The sequence below is a fragment of the Psittacula echo genome, assembly GCF_963264785.1.
Source record: "Psittacula echo genome assembly, chromosome: 12".
NCBI classification, from domain to species: domain Eukaryota; kingdom Metazoa; phylum Chordata; class Aves; order Psittaciformes; family Psittacidae; genus Psittacula; species Psittacula echo.
In genome coordinates this window covers 4,903,661-4,919,917 of record NC_137747.1, presented here as the reverse complement: position 1 = coordinate 4,919,917, position 16,257 = coordinate 4,903,661, and the positions used below count along the sequence as shown (strand labels likewise).

Below are 16,257 nucleotides of genomic sequence, written 5' to 3'. Positions count from 1 at the left end.
ATGCAACATGCAGTTACTGCTCAAGCATTGCTTTTGATTAGTTGTCTTTTTTCCTCCTAACATTCCCAAAATATGCAGCAATTAGATTGTTACTTTGTTCACCACTGTTGTACTGTAGCTCTTTAAAATTAGAAGCCTGCTCCACTTAACTTTTATCTAGAAACTACCATCATCAGCCTGTCTTCTAGTTCAGAATGTCCCTTCTGAATTTTTCAGTTAGTGATAGAGGAACAAAAAAAATTACAACCTTTTGTTCCTACTGATGAAGTAACCAACTCTCACTACAGAAATAATATTTACCAGCAGAGTAACTCCTACCCAGTTCACAGAAATTCTTGAAGGCCTTAACCTAAACAGTGACTTTTTCATGTGTCTTTAAAAGCATAGGGGGAGCTCAGTGCTGTAAAAATGCATATGTGGTATGCATAGGTAGTTGCCAGTAATGGCAGCACAAACCTTTCTGCGTTTGTATGGGCAGATAAAAAACCTACCCCTTGCACATGGCAGTACTCAAGTTCCAGTAGCCAAGAATGGCTGGTGTTCAGAACTGCATGCTCTGAAGTTGACTAAACCTTTAACAGCCTTATAATAGGAAATGGGCAAGGGAGATGTGCTGTGTATGGCAAATGAATTACTCTTGGAGCTGGGAGTGAAAACCTTTAACTTCCTGACTGTAACCTCTAGAAAGCATTTCCTTCTTCAGACAAATTATTTGAGATCAGTAATCATTATTAACAACCACACTTGATTTTTATTTTATTTAGAGTCAGAAGTGGGGGGGAAAAGATGGCTTTAATTATGTGAGTGAACAAGAGGAGGGCAGGATAACTTCTTGAAGTTCAGGTGAGTGATAGCCTCTCTTCCAAGACCACCCTCTGCTCTCTTCAAACAATGAGAAAGGATTGTGACTAAGTGAATGTTAGAAGTTTATAAATTTGATTTATTTAACCACAATATTTACTAAATCCAGATTGGTAACCTAACCTACTTCAAATCAAAACAGGAAAAGTGTATCGGAGTACAGTTGGGCTTCCTAATCCAGGAACAAATCAGCTGTACATTCAAGCCACGCACTCGGAAAGCAGTGGTAACGAACAAGCACTTGTATTCGTAGTACTCTTCATAGCAATTGCAGTAGTGTTGTACAAGCTTTGCCTACAGTATTTATGAAGAAGAGTAAAGCAGGATCAAAAGGAGAGGAACAGCTCTTCTTGCATTACTAGGTTTACTAGTTACTAGGTTTGCTAGTGTGAATATTATCCAGAAAGAAATTCATTGTTGATCACAAGTAGTCTAAACTTTGTGAAATGGTATTTCCATAAACCTTAGCACCAATGAAGCAGTTTTATTCAGAAGTCCCATAAGTGTATCCCCAGCATTCCTGTTTTATCGATAAGGAGAGCAAGGCAGAAAGGTGAGGGATGGCTTTTTCTAGTGAGAGCACAGAGGCCTCTCGACTTTGGTTTTAGATGTGCTGTCCCAGTTTTGCAGAAGCAGGACAACAGAGTCCTTCCCGCCCACAGTATTGAGCCTCAGTGAATCCATCATCCTAGCAGGCAAACTGCCTTCGCACCAGGCAGCACAACTTGTGTCCCACTGCTGCCACAGACGTGCTCAATCAGCAGTTACTTGGGAATTGCAAGTTCTGATTTAGTGATGCTTTAATTAAGACCACAGCAAAGAAAATCCAAAATTAAAAAGCCCTAACCCAAAAATCTGTCAAGCAAGGAGAAGCAACTGGGGAAGCCAACTTTTGTGTGGGGTATTATAGTTTTTGTTTTCCTCATTTGTAGTGATGGACTACCATAATGACTTTATAAATGTGAGGTCTGGTTGGGACTCTGCTTAAATTCCAGACTGAGACCAAGTCAAAGCAGTACAGGGTTTTCAGACACATTGTTAAATTATATTATATTATATTATACTTCCAGCTTCTTAAGGAAGTGTCTTCAGTTTTAGAGAAACTACAAACTGTCACATTTCCTCCTGGTATGTTGAGCGTCAGTTGCATGTAGGACAATGAAGCCAGCATTTGTGTTTTCCCTCATGAAGACACTTTACAAATAGACGAAACTGCACTAAAGATACGGCATTTGTTGCTTCTGAATCCTTGAGAATGATCTTTGGCTTATTCCTGCAAACAGATGAGGGGTGGAAGGGGAGAAGAAGAGAGTTCCAGTCAAAGAAAGATGCTTTCAACCTTCTACATGTACAACAGGCCTTCCTCTTTTCTGTCGTCTCTGGTCAGAGAAAGTCTGACTTGAGGGATTTAACCAAGGAAAGGGTACGTCATTCTCACTCCAGCCTCACCTGTACAGTTATGCTAGACATTTCCCTCACATTCAAGGTCCTTTTACTAACTTACATTTCGTAGTTCTTTTCCCATAGCTCTTTTTGAATTATTACTCCCTGAATGCTACTCCTTTACAGGCTGAGAATGGAGGCGCTGACACAGGCCTGTTATAAAGGGGCAGCCTTACCTTTCTCACTGGGTTGTTGCAGTCATTGCAGGACTCTGAGAGTTTTAAGAAGTAAATCAAAAGGGTGAAGAAATTCTCATAGTTTGGGAATGGAGAGCTTTTGGACCAAAAATGAGTGAGAGAACATGCCCTGAAGGACAGTGCTCGTGCCTCACCTCCTTCTTGGCTGTTTCATGTTCAGGATTGTCATTATTCATCGGCATGGATATTGATACTGTAATGGTGTAACAGATTTCACCTAAGGATTTCAGAGGACTTTCCAGCCCCTAAAACCAGCTTAATTGGCAGGTTAGACTGTATTTCCCATTTTATAGAGGCCTTAATGTAGTCCTGAGAAACTTGCCTAATCAGTTGGTGACAGAGCTTGGGAGCAAAACTAGAATTGCAATCCTCAGTTGTTTCCTTCAACAACTACACATGATGTAGCTGTGAAAGTAAATATGACTGGTGAAGATATCCTGGCCAGCACAAACCATGGGTTAATGCATGCTTGGCTCATACCCTGTTTAGCACAGTCCATGCCTCCTATCTGTCCATGAAATTATGCTTTTTTGGGACAATGTTTGGCATTATCTTGCCTGTGGACAATCTGGATGCAAACATGCTTAAGACATGCAAGCACATTTTTCTAAAATCTCCTGCTGTTGATGCAGTGCTGTTGATGCAGTGTTGGTAGCAATGCTGTCTGACATGGTCCAGTCACAGGGGATGAAACAAAGTGCTTTCAGTGCTGAAGAACTTGGTAGAAGCTGCTTTGTTTTACTTCAACATAAACTGCAGCTGTAGGGAAAATTATCTATTGCACCAGTTGATTTTTCACATAAACAGAAGAGGAACGCTTATCCTGCAGTCTCTGTAAGGAAGGAGCAGAAAGGTCAGAAAGCACAGTGGAGGCACAGAGGACTTGCTGGGGAATCAGCTGAGCTACCAGGGGCACGGTGGGAAGAAAACCCCAGGTTTTCAGAGTCTCAGACCTAGGCTTATTCTCCTTTTTGTCTGGGCAGAACTGATTTGTTCTCACAATGTCCTGTGTGGGAACTGTTCTCACGTGAGCACCACTCTTTCCTGCACACAGTTACCTGTGCATTTTAAGAGTATTACCTCTCAAACATTGTGGGCAAGTATTTTCTAGCATGTTCATTTTTCTGTAGGAAGTTCATGCATGATGCATCGCTACCCTTTGACTCAGGAATTGTTCTTTAGGATCTGGCTGGTATATATGTTTATGGGTAACCATGCACATTTAAATCTACAACAATGTGGAGCCATCCATCTGTGGAGAAGGACAGCTGCTCCTCTCCACAAGGTAAAGCCGTCCTGCACTATACTTCCTGGAAAATATTTCTCTTTGGCACTTGTTCCAGCTAATGGCCAACTTTCAGTGTGGAAGGAGTTACTTTGTTTTCTTTAGGTTTTCTTCTTCATGGAGGTTATTGTGTAAGAACAGTAAATTGCTTAGTTTCTCAGAGCTTCTTTTCCTGTAAATTTCAAAGCTAGATGAAATCACTGACTTTACATAAGCGTAACATGCTACAAGACAAAACACATTCTTGCACACTCCTGTACAGAACCCAGGTGATTTCAGCACAAGTATCTAAGTTATAAGCTGCTACTTCCTCATTCTAAATCTGATTGTTTTTCTTAAACCATATTTTTGTGATTGACATTTCAGTGAGTTTTTAGCCTTTGTGATTCTGAAGAGAAGGGATAAAAAGCATAATTCTTCAGACTGGAGATATTTGGGTAGTGATAAAGAAGTCTCATGGGCCTGACCCTACAGTACCTGGTTTGGGAAACCTCTGGAGGCAGTTGTTCTGTGTTATGGGCCATAATTCTGCAGCTGGAACTCCCAGTGGTTTTCTGCAGTTAAATGCAGCCCTGGTGCGCTTAGGGAATATGGATGGGAAGAGGTGTAAGGGAATTAAAAAGCTTGTGAGTTTCAAAGAGAAATACAGAAACTGAAAGAGATACATGTACATTTGTGTGTATGCATGTGTATCTATACACATACAATTTTATCTTTCAAATTACTGTAGGCTATAAGCTTGTAGTGTTTCTTTACCTACTTACTCTGTACTGATTGTCCACAGTAAGACAGCTCAAAAATGCCATTCTTTGGCAAATAATAAGATCTTCCACAAATGTTGCTCTATGTAGCATTTCTGATTTTGACTTATTCTAAGTGAAATTCCAGTGTTTAAATGAATTTTAAAAAACAGGGACTCAAAGAAATTATATACTGTATTTCCTGGTTAGGCTGCCAGATTGAAAGAGTGTGTGAACCCCATCATTAGCTCCCTTTGAATTTTCAGACCTACCTTTTCAGCCTGTGCCTTCATAACAAACAGTGAAGGTAACTCGACTTGTTTGGTTTTATGTGTACTGAATCCCCTTTACCTTGGGCTGCTCAAGCAGAAAATGCCGATGCTTCCCTTGGTCTATCTTCCTTCAATCTCTTCCCCGGTTAATTGCAGGAAATGCAGGGGGGGATCAGAGCCCAGCCCTGCCTCCCTCTTTCTTCTCAATATTGCTCTGTCTGCAGCACGGGGGTGGAGGAAAGAGCACCTGGGGAAGGGAGTAATGAAGCCTTGCTAGGAGGAGTAGGAAGAATATTCACTTGTATGAAGACAGCCTGCTCATTTAAATCAACAGCCCTGGGACAAGAAAGAAACTGTGTGTTTAAAAAAAAACATTAAAAAAATCATTGACAAGCAGTCTAGAATAGCAGGTGATGAAGCCTGGTGAAGCAAGCCAATGCTTCTGGAAATTCAGGATTTCCAGAGAAACAAGACATGCAATTATTGTTTCACCAGCCCCAAGCACTCAGAAATCTGAAGGCAGGTTTTCCTCAAAAAAGAAAAAATACATGGAGTTGACTCAAAAGAATGCATGAGACAGGGTTTTTCATCTGTTTTTTACTGTCTGGTCTATGGGTTAGAGCAAGACAGAAAATTTCCAGTGAAAGTAGAATTTTGATCAGAAAGACTGTCTCATTTAAAAGCAAACAAAACAAAATCCATGTGGGGAAGGGTTTTAGAGCTGTTGAAATACTTTGGGTATTTTTAAACAATAGTGGTTTCAGAAGTGTGACAGAAATGGTCTATTTCATTATTTTCTCAGTTATTTTTCTTAAACTTGTTTAGAATTAACACATGTAAAAAAAAAAAATCTTAGTAAACCCAAATCAATATTTTTTTTTTTTTGGATGTGAAGTGGGTTATTTTAGGTATACACAGACTTAATATGAAAAAGTAAGGGCTGTTTTTCTTTGTGACAAGCTTTCCTTTTGACTACTGAATTAACAAACCTATTGTGATCTATGTCTTACTTGGGTGCTTGTGTACTTATTTCAAGTTTTGGGGATGGTTGCTTTTGTGTTGGAATTCTTTTGTTTAAGCTGAAGCACTATGTGTGCATCTATTTTACTTTGTTAGAGTTGTAGTTTTTCCAGTGCTGGACTAAAAAAAAGATGAATGTTTCAGAAGACCCACAATAAGATGTAAAATCTCTGGGACAATATGTACACAGGGAAGTGAGCTCAAGACTGCTGTCCTCTGGCTGGGGAGGGCTTGGATGCCCCTGCATGCTTTGCACAGCCTCTGCCCAGCTTTCTTTCAGCCACACAAAGGCACTGCTCAGATGGGGCTTTCTCCCCAGCTCTTTCAGAAACAAGTGGCATTCTGCTTCAGTTGAAATGAAGATTATTTTCATCCCACTGTGGGCTGAGTTTAGCTTGTGCACCTCCCAGCTCCTTTCTTTTGCCTACTTATTTTTTTCTTCTCTCTAGTACTTGCCTGAATCTTAGCAGTTGCAGGAAAGCTTAACTGCGTGTCTGTCATCTGGAGCAGCCTCACTACCACCTCAATTTAATTTCTGGTTTCCGTCTGATGTGCTTTGTCCCTCGCCTGTCACATAAGTTTTCTCTTGTTCCTCTTGGTTTAATCCTTAGCCTGAGATATTATGTGGTGGAGAGTAACACAACTGTGTACCTCCACCCCGAGGTGCTGTGCAAGCCGTACTACTATAAGTCTTCTTACTTTTGTGTCTGGAACAGGCTGGGCAATGATAAATCCAGACAAGTACTGCAGCTTTTATTGTCCCACTACGTCAGCAAAAGGCAGCTCTCAGGAATATAAACAGCCTGAGGCTTGCTGCCCTGCAGGTCACCTTGGAAGGATATCTTGTCATCGTGGCTGTACTGTCAGTCTTGTACATGAGCATTTATGCCAGCTCAGGTTTAACTTTATGCCTGTTCAGGCCTTTCCTGCATACATCTGTCAGATGTACTTTTGGATGAGCCAAGATTCTTCATAAAAGAGAAAATAGCATTGTGGTTTTCACCTGCTGAAGCATTTTTGAGTTCTTGAAATGGAAGGAACAAAGGATCTATTATAGATGGAGAGAAAACATCCTAACAGTGTGGGGAGGAATGTACTGACAGAGGAAATGAAATTGCTTTCCTCTGCCTTTGAAATGTGTGGATAAAAGTATCCGAAATCTTCAGTATGGGAGATACACTATTATTATACCACCTGGAAGGTGGCTGCAGGACAAGATCATTTTCCCTGCTTATGAATGAAGCACTTTTTTGTGCAGGAGAAGAGAAAAATGTGGAGTATAATTTTGCAACCAGCTAGTCCTGACAAAGCTGCCATGCTTCCCAAGGAGTTGAAACAGTTGAAGTCTTAATTCCCAATGAAAATTAATGAGACAGAGCAGGTGCTTTTGAAAATTTTACCCATGTGGAAAAAAATTACACTAAATCTTGTATTTCCTAGGAATGAAGGAAAGACAAAATTTTTAGGATTGGGGGGTTGTTTTCTTTGTATCAGAGATTGAGAAACCCATCTTACGCTTTTTTGCAGTTACTGCTTAGTAATTCACTGCTAAAACTAGGTGGGAAATCAGATTTTCTTCTTTCTTATGATGAGTAGCACTGGAATCATAAAGTTGCAGATCTCTACTTACTAAGCTGCACTATTTTTTTGAGAAGAATAAAGGTGAAAGTAGCTGATCAAGTAACTAAAACCAGATAAATTCATGGAAGCAAGACAAAAATGTTACTCTTGCAATTAGGCTGCAGTTCAATTAGGCTGCAGTTTCTGTCTCTACTCCTCCCCTTCCCAGCAAAGCCAGCAGAGGACTTGGCTTGTACCCCTCCTGCCTAGGGCTCTGTGTTGGCATATGCATATGTTTAGGAAGATCTAGTGGTTTAAGCTTTGTGTTTGGCCTCTAGCCAGATACGAGTAAAAATTCTTGAGAAGATCTTCACATGGAGTTGTTGCAGGGAGAGTAATTTCTAGATTTGCCTCTTTCCTTCATGGGAATGCAATCCCTCTTTGCAGTTTCTTACTCCCTGAAAGTGTTTTGTCTTTCCCATTGTAGGATCTGGCAGGCTTTTCCCAAGGGCAGGAGTCCTATCTTCAGTTTCTCACCTGCTTCATTCTGCAGAGCTCCTAACTAATCGGTTCCTCCACTGATGGCAGATGCAGAGCTCATCCTGTTTATTTTCCACAAGTATGCCATCTTTCCCCCTCACTCCATACTGTCTTTTACTTCTGGTATGTCCTTTCTGAACAATACCATCAACGTGCTGTTACTCAAACACTCTCCTACAGACTCCTGTCATTGCAGGGCAGATGCTCTGCTCTTCCTTGCACACATTCCCCCTGAAACCTCTTCATCACTTGGCAATTGAGTTTACCCTGGTACTACCTACTCCCCAGGTGTCTTATTTACTGAAAGTGCTCTGGAAGTTCTCCTTTGAATGTTTGTTCTGCTTCATGTAGTTGAATGTATTGAAGCCAGAATGCTGTCTTCTCACCCCAGGAATGAGTGAAATATGCAGGCTCCCAGGAACAGGCCTGCTGCTTCCACAGTGAGGATGGAAATGCCTGTGATCCTGAGACGATGCCTTTAGTGTGTTGTGAGGAGGATGTTAAAAACACATTAAAGCAGACTGAGAGATGCTTTAAATTATGCCTGGGCAGCAGAGGTCCAAGCTTTGGAAGGAGTCTCCTTCATCTCTTGCTAATGCCTTCTGGCTGTGCTGAGCGGAGCTGTAGTGTGATTGCATCTGCCCATGATGCCATGGTGGTTTCCTGCTTCATCCTTTCAAAATACTATCCCTGAAATTCTCATCACCATCAGTATCCAGAGCACCTTGTTGTCTCAGTCTGCCCACTGCGTCCTGCTTTGGCATTGCTCTTACATCCATCTTTGAGTATTTTGCTGGAGAGAAATGCAACTGCTAAGTAGTTTGATGTTCAGCATACCTTTGAGAGTTTCAAGTTGGGGTCTGGAATCACTGCCTTCAGAACATCATTGTAAAAGAAAACGTGATTTGAAGGTTACCCCAACACCTTTAATTTGTTGAATTTGGCATTCCTAGCTTCGGAATGACTGAAAAGTACTTTTATTTTTCTTTTTTTCCTTCCTAAGCATTAGTAAAGAGAAAAGTTTCTGTTCTTGGCAGAGACTTTTGTGGGCCAACTTTCAGGGCAAAATATTGGGTTTTGAGTAGGGATTCTAATGGAAAAGCTGAGTACCAAATTCACACAAGGCTCTTCTTAATTACAGAAGCCGAAAGCTCTTCCAGATGTCTGTCAGCCCAACATGCTAGATGCTGCCATCACTGGTTTTAATAAAAGCTCATATTCAGCAAACTTTTTATTACTGATTTACTGTAATTACTTATGCCAGAAAATGTTTTTGCTCTGAAAAGAAAGCAAACAGACCTGATATTTTCATCATTTGCGCTCCAGCATGTAATTTATGGTGTTAAATAACATCCCAGTTCTGTTATTTTACTGGAGATTTTCTGTAGATTTCCATTGTTAAAACTGGACTTTCAGAAACTCCTGTGAAGAAGTACAGAGCAAGAAATGCACACAAATCGGTAAATGGTGCGTGCAAAACAGGCAAAGCCACTAACACCACAAGCAAATACGTGACATGCACTAGACAGGCATTTCTGTGAGAAGTTACCTGTTTGTACCTGCAACTAATACATACCTTAAAGAAAAATGGAAGCTGAAAAAAAAACGCAGGAAAATGTTATAGAACAAATACAGGGAAGTGTGATGTGACTTTGTGAACACAAAAGTGAACGGAACAAAACGAGTAGGAAAATCATCAGTCAGAGAGTAGCTAATGAAATCTCTGAACGATGATGTAATTAAAGTACATTAATCATTATAAAAGATCATTTCCCTTTAAACATCTGCTGCCATTCACTTGGCAACAGCCTGGCTAGTGTCATGAATGATGGGGTTTTGGATTATGCTGAAGGGCATGTGTTATCTGAGAAACAATATAGAACATCCTCAGCTTCACAGGGTCTGGGACAGAAGTGCTCTTCCTCAATTCAGGTATAGCATTAAGGAAATAAAGGGGGAAAAAAATCAGATGTTGCTTACAGTAAAAAGGAAACCCCAGTATAAAAGTGAACCCTGCCTTCCCAGCCATGCAGACAGAACTTAATTGGGTGACACTGGATTCGAATAAAGTAGTTCCTCTGGGAAAAGAGACCCTGCTCAACCTGCTGCTTTGAAGAGAACCTTAGGAGCTATAGTTGCTTGTTCCTTCCTGCTTAAAAGTAAGCACCACAAAAATCTTATGATCCATGGCAGCCTAGCTGAGCCAGTGAAAGAGTGAGATTAGCCATTTCAGGAAAAAAAATCTATCTTTCCTCTGTCATAAGCAAAGTGTGCAGAAGTGCCGTGATGATCCCTCACTGACTGACAGTCTGTGGCTCTGAGGCATCCGCCTGCCCACCCTGTGCCCAAGATTGCCTGTGAAGTGGGTGCACGTGTGCTTCAGTGGTGCCTGCAGGTGCCAGTTTGGAGCATGTGGTTTATTGTTCTCTGCTTCCCAAAGCTGATAAAGTCATACAGTGGTATTTAAACAGAAAATCAAAACAAACATCTTTGCTTCTCCGAGAAGTACAGAGATCAGTATTTGAGAAGCCCAGTGTCAAGATTTCAGGTTTATGTGTTGTTGTCTTTAACTTCATGATATTTTAGGAGTGCTATGGATTGCTACCTTTGTAGTCCAGCTCAGATAGGTCCCAGTCCACAAGCAGGGTGTACCAGATGCCTCCACAGGTAGAGTGTTCAGCAGAAAGGTGAGTTCATGTAGGCTGCAGGAGGGTGCCTTGGATCCACTCACCACCATATGCCCTCCCTCCGATCTGCTCTTGCCCAGGCACTGCTGTCCAAGAGCACAGTTATGCTTTTCCATAATAGCCCTGATTACCCTCAGTAGCATCCAGGGGATTGAAGTAAGGGCATACTCTGTGTGTCTGCAGAAAGTGAAGAAGCACATCTATGCACTTAATGCCAAATTTTGTATCCATCCAATACTTCTGTGGGAAGCAAGCAGCTCCGTTTCTTTGGAACTCACTTCTGAAAAGATGTACAGCTGGAGTTACGCATGTAGTGAAAATCATGGTATTTGAATGAATGAACGTTTCCATGTTACGCATAGGGTATGAAATAAGGATTTAGTCATTCTCTTTTCTGGCTGTTTGTGCAATGCAAAGGTTGTAAGCTTTCATTATAGCATAGGTCATGCACACACAGTTGTATTTTTCTTTGGAGACTCAAGTCCTAGATGTTGTTCATTTGAAATATTTGGTTAAATCAGATGAGGTTATTTATGTGAAAGGAACGGTCCTTGTATCACTGCCACCTAATGGTCAGGAAATTGTGGTTAGGTGCCTGGTTTAGTTGTCCCTTCAATGGATCTATCACCAGTACTAACCTTGTAAGACTAGATAATGCTGTTAACTGCCCTCAACTTCATTTTCAGCCCTTAGTAGTCTGTTCTGGAAGCTCACTGGACACTGGTGTGTATGTTCTCACTCTAATAGCATATGAGAGATCAGGAAATTCAGTTTTCATATAGCAAAATCCAGGAAGAAAGGGAAAGCATTAATCAGATGGGTGTAATCTCCAAGGGAACAAGTGCTGCATTTTAATTCAGCATTTCCCTTTGATGAAAACTTTAGTGAATGTTATTATGTGGAATTTATATGAAGCCTGGGTTTAGGTAATCAGCTTTAATATTTATACTCTTAGGGAAAAAAAAAAAAAAAAAAAAGAGAATCATTAGTAAGCATGCATAATTAATGAATAAATTATATTTTTCCTTTGTTTTCCTTCAGGTATAAGGAAATGCTAGATCTAGTGATATCACCCAGCCTGACTGTAAATAGAGAGTGCCCTGACAGACTGAAGCTTAACCTTTCCAACATTTATGCCACGGCTCCAGATGACATAGAAGGTAGGCTGCCTCTTCCACTGACTTTACTGGCTTTAACAAAATGTGCATGTATATGTAACCCAAGGGAAGAGGCCACATGCAAGCCCTCTGCCTCTGACAGTTAGTTCTACAGCATAGTGAGCAGCTGAGATTTTGGAGTAATTTTTTTGTAGACACTCCAGTTGTGGCTGAATCCTTTATTACGGCAATGGTTTGAATGCAAATGGAATTGGAATATCTTATATGTAGATATATATCTGTGCATAGTAGGTGTATATGTACACATGCATGTATATGTTTGCTCCACTGGAATCATTGCAGATGTAAAACCTACTTTGTGTAGGGCAGTTTTCGGACCCCATGAGAGCCCGAGTAATAGTGTGAATGTGAGCTCTGGGCTTCTGTGGCTGTGCTGCTGCTGTTGGGGTGGGGGGTGGGGGGACTCCCAGGCCCAACATTGTATTGTGAAGCCAGGAAACCTTTTGCCAAAGCATCTCTGTGCCCCAGTGTGCATTGTTCTGAGATCATTGCTATCATCTCCAAACGGTCAGCCCTGCTGGCCTCTGCTCTGAATTTTCACATTTGGCAGGTACCAAGGACAAATTCTTTCAGTGGTTGAGGCTCTGATGGAAATTTATCTGCTCATCTCCTCCTCCCCCCACAACCCCCCACTCCATCATACTGTTCAAGTGAAGGAAACAGAAGAATGTTAAATCTGCTAAAAAAATTATTGGCAAGTGATGTAGCTGAACTAGTTCTTGCTAGTACAATCCCAGCTATTGTTTGCTGCGGTCAGGATCTGTCAGCCTTCCTGTTAGAAGGGAGTTAGGAAAAGGCACTGGCTATTATATTTTAGTAGTATGTTTAACCCTTCATTTCTAGGCTCTTAGAAGCCAAGGAGGTGTTTGCTTGCATGTTTGCTGAGGCATTAGAAACTGCGTGATTAAATCACGTACATCGTGACTGCCTATTTACAAAAGCAGTCAAAGGGATAACAATCTAAAGGAAACATCCTTTTAAATCTTCGTGTTTGGAGAAAAGATTACAGCTAGAAATGATTTTTGAATTCAGCATTTTGTAAACTTCTTGGTGCAGGAACTATTCATTATTATGCAATATAAATAAGAGCTAATATAGACAGTTAACCTAAGAGCTAACATAAGAGTTGGACACCAGTTTGCTAGTGGCAGCTCAGGCTGATGTGTTTCTTACAGAAGTATTATGGTTATTTTTCTGCAGGATGATCCCTTGCGCTTCCAAGATTAAGGTCTTTCCCTTGAAGATACTTCTTGTTAATTTGAAGAATAGGAAAATGCTTGCATGTTTGTCAAGTCTTAGACTGACAAAGCTTTTAATGCAATAAATGCACACAAGTGTATGCTCTTTATTGCACATATAATTTTAATTTTACTGAGTCTAGTAGCAATACTTATTTATGTAGATGTGTGGCCTGCATATTTCATGGGTGCTTATCATGATATAGACAATTATGTCAATATAATTTTCAAGTGCACATTTTGCCTGTAGTCCTACACTTTCGGTTGTTTTGGGTGTTTTGGTTGCATGTGTCAGTTCAACTTGCCTTTTTTTGGCAATGACAGTAGCATATTGCATATTACATGCAGTAAATTCCCACTTGGCATTCTTGGCAAACGTATTTATGCTTTCAAAGTAAAAAAGTTTGAAGATTTTTTTTTAATTTCAAAATAGAAAGTTTCTAGATAGAAAAGAAATGAAACTTACGCTCAACCTGTCTTTTCTGCCATCTTTTGAATGTAAAAGCCATGAATGAAACTAAAAAAGTATATGTTTTCATTATATTTCTGTTGGCAATGAGGACCAGTAACAGAATGGTGTAGGTTTTGTTTCCTCAATCTAAAAATCTAATTTTCCAAAACTGTTCTCTTTCAGGTAAGTCAAAGCGAATTTTTCATAGTGAGTTTGAAGAGGAGTCGGGTAAGTGCAGCTTTGGATTTAAAAATGGTCTTTTTCTCTATATCTGTGTGTAAAAGAATATGTATGTTTGTATAACACTATCCTTTTTCAAATTTTATTTTTTATCTTTTCTTAAACTAAGCCCCTCTGCCCGTTGCTTGGGATATAGGTTACTGTTACCCACATTTCGTGGAGAGAGGAATTAAGGCTGGTGGGTTTTATTTTTCGAGGTGTTTCAGGGTTGTAAGAGTGTGAAGAAGGAGTCCTTATGGTTTTGTTTCTATCAGTGCTTAGGGTTAGTGTTAGTGATAAGGGCTGTGCAGGTTTCATTGTCCCTCTCCTGGCACACTGTCCTCCTACCTGAGCTATCCTTTGCAAAGGGATCTGTGCACACACCAGGTAAGTGTCTGCAGGGGACCCTGGAAGAAGACAGAAGGGGATCATAGCTGTGATATTTGCCCTTCTGTGGTGTTTTGGGGTGTACACAGCCAAAGGAAGAGCTCTGGCAGAACTGGGGGACAGCTTAGCAGAGGTGGGATCAGAAAGGGCACAAGGCTTGAATTTGTTGTGGAGGAGGGTACAAAGAGCGGGATATGGCAAAGGAAAGCACTTGCAAGTGCTTGCAGTTTTGAATTTAGATATTTTTATTTTAGTCAATTAAGCCTAAATTGATCTCTAAATAAAGATGGTGGCACATTTTTCTTCAGTAGTGTTCTAGGACACAACTGTTTGGTACATTGGAAAGCATCCTGTACATATAATCGGTGTGATACATTTCCTACTGGTTAAGTATTTTGATTGCTGGCAAGTTAAGAAGGTAGGTGATAGAGTAAAAAGAATTATAGTGTTGTGTTTTTAATATTTATTTTGATTTGATATATTTTAATAACCTTAAAGAAAGTGAGTCATGGTCTAGGAGAGTACAAAAAACCCCTAAAAGGGCAAAAAGTGCAGTGAGCTTAAATCACTTCAGTAATCATAATAGTTGCTTTTGTAGCCTTTAGCATATGAGTCATCCCACCAAAGCCCAGCTTCGTGATTGATATCAGTCCCATGAGAAGAAACTGGTAGCTCAATCAATCAGTATCACCCTCAGTTAAAAACTATAAATCTATATTTGCTGTTAAGTGGAGAATAACTTTGTTACCTACTTCAGTTCATGGAGATTCACTGAAACCAAAGTCTTCTAATTCCTGTATATTTTTCTTAAACCAGCAGTGGTAAAAACAGTGGTGTCGGCTTGGCCACAGAACAGAACATGCTGAAAAACTAAGACCCTTTAATTTTGTTTTCCAGGCAGCAGCAAAGGAGCACTGCAGTGTCCACTCCATCTGTACTCGACAAAGTGAGTGCTCGTGCCAAAAGCTCAAACTTCAAAAATGTGTTTTGCTGGACAGCCATTTTGTACAGACTTCTGTCACCTTAAAAAGCATTTGCCTTAAGCCCATCCACCTGTTCCCCTGCGTGTCTCTGGCCCAATGAAGTAACTGCCTCTTAATCTTGTTAGATACAGAGTGAAAGAAGGTTTGAGGTACTGTGCAGGGGTACTTCTGTACCCCTGGGAATCCAAACCTTATCAGTTTAAATATTCTTGTGTTTATGAGTGACCACAGAGGAATATGTTGAAATGTCAGACACTCGCTTTTTTGGCAAACTCAAAATGAAACATGAAAAATCAGCATTGGTTTTACTTACATTTCTTTACTTACACATATTTTGCACTGTCTTGAAGTCCCCATGCATTTAGCTAGCTTAATCTACTAGCTCATGTCAGGAGCTGTATACTGAAACTAACTTTTGCCCCAGTTTAGTCAGTTCTGAATCCCAAAATATTCACTGTCGTACTTTGGATGTTATTTTATCAAAATGTCTAGAAGTGTTCTACATGTGTTGTAGAAGATCATGTACAGTAACTACTGCCTTAAACTTTGTATTTTCTTGTTCTGAATAGACATTATCCCCATATAGTGACAGTCCCATCTTTCCCAACAATGGCAACGTACGGACAGACTCAGTACAGCCCAGGAATCCAGCAGGCTGCTGCCTACACTGCCTATCCTCCTCCGGGGCAGCCCTATGGCATACCCTCCTACAGTGAGTACTCTGATGTCATGTTACTTTTAAGGACATTGTCCTCTTGATCTTAAAAAAACGTATTTGAAGTCTTATCTGACTTGATTAAAAATGTTAAGATTATTTTGAACTATCAGCCCTTGTTATCTTGGGTTTTGATCTTACAAGCTAGGTAAGTTTGGACCCATCGGTAGTAGGATATGAGGCAGCAGGAGAAAGTCAGGTTCAATAGGATGTACCATTTAGGAGTAGTAGCTGGTGGGTGTTCCCATGACTCACTGCCAAGACAAAGTCTCTTGCAATAAATGTGATATTCAGGTAAAGTACACTTTACCTTCCTTGATTCTTCCAGGAGTTTCAATGATACAAGCTACTTTAAGAGAAACTTTTTGTATATTATTACGGAAGAGCCAAGACACAGCGCAGAACAAGGCATGAGTGAAATGGTACAGAGTACTTCAGTTGTGGAAGATGGCTCCTATTTGAATGGCTGCTTGTTAGCTGT

General features: G+C 40.5%; 1 protein-coding gene across 2 annotated transcripts in view; it reads left to right on the top strand.

Annotated features, from left to right (window-relative positions):
* Positions 1 to 16,257, top strand: part of EYA2 (EYA transcriptional coactivator and phosphatase 2) — a gene marked incomplete at both ends in the record, with an annotated part of 87,736 nt that overhangs the window by 27,309 nt on the left and 44,170 nt on the right. The window contains 4 exons of one of the 2 annotated variants that reach the window (XM_080627736.1): positions 11,647 to 11,765; positions 13,656 to 13,704; positions 14,980 to 15,024; positions 15,631 to 15,773. In XM_080627736.1, coding sequence (XP_080483862.1) covers positions 11,647 to 11,765; positions 13,656 to 13,704; positions 14,980 to 15,024; positions 15,631 to 15,773 — 356 coding nt within the window. Of the gene's footprint in view, positions 1 to 11,646; positions 11,766 to 13,655; positions 13,705 to 14,975; positions 15,025 to 15,630; positions 15,774 to 16,257 lie in introns of both variants that reach the window. The other variant, XM_080627737.1, reaches the window with a different exon arrangement.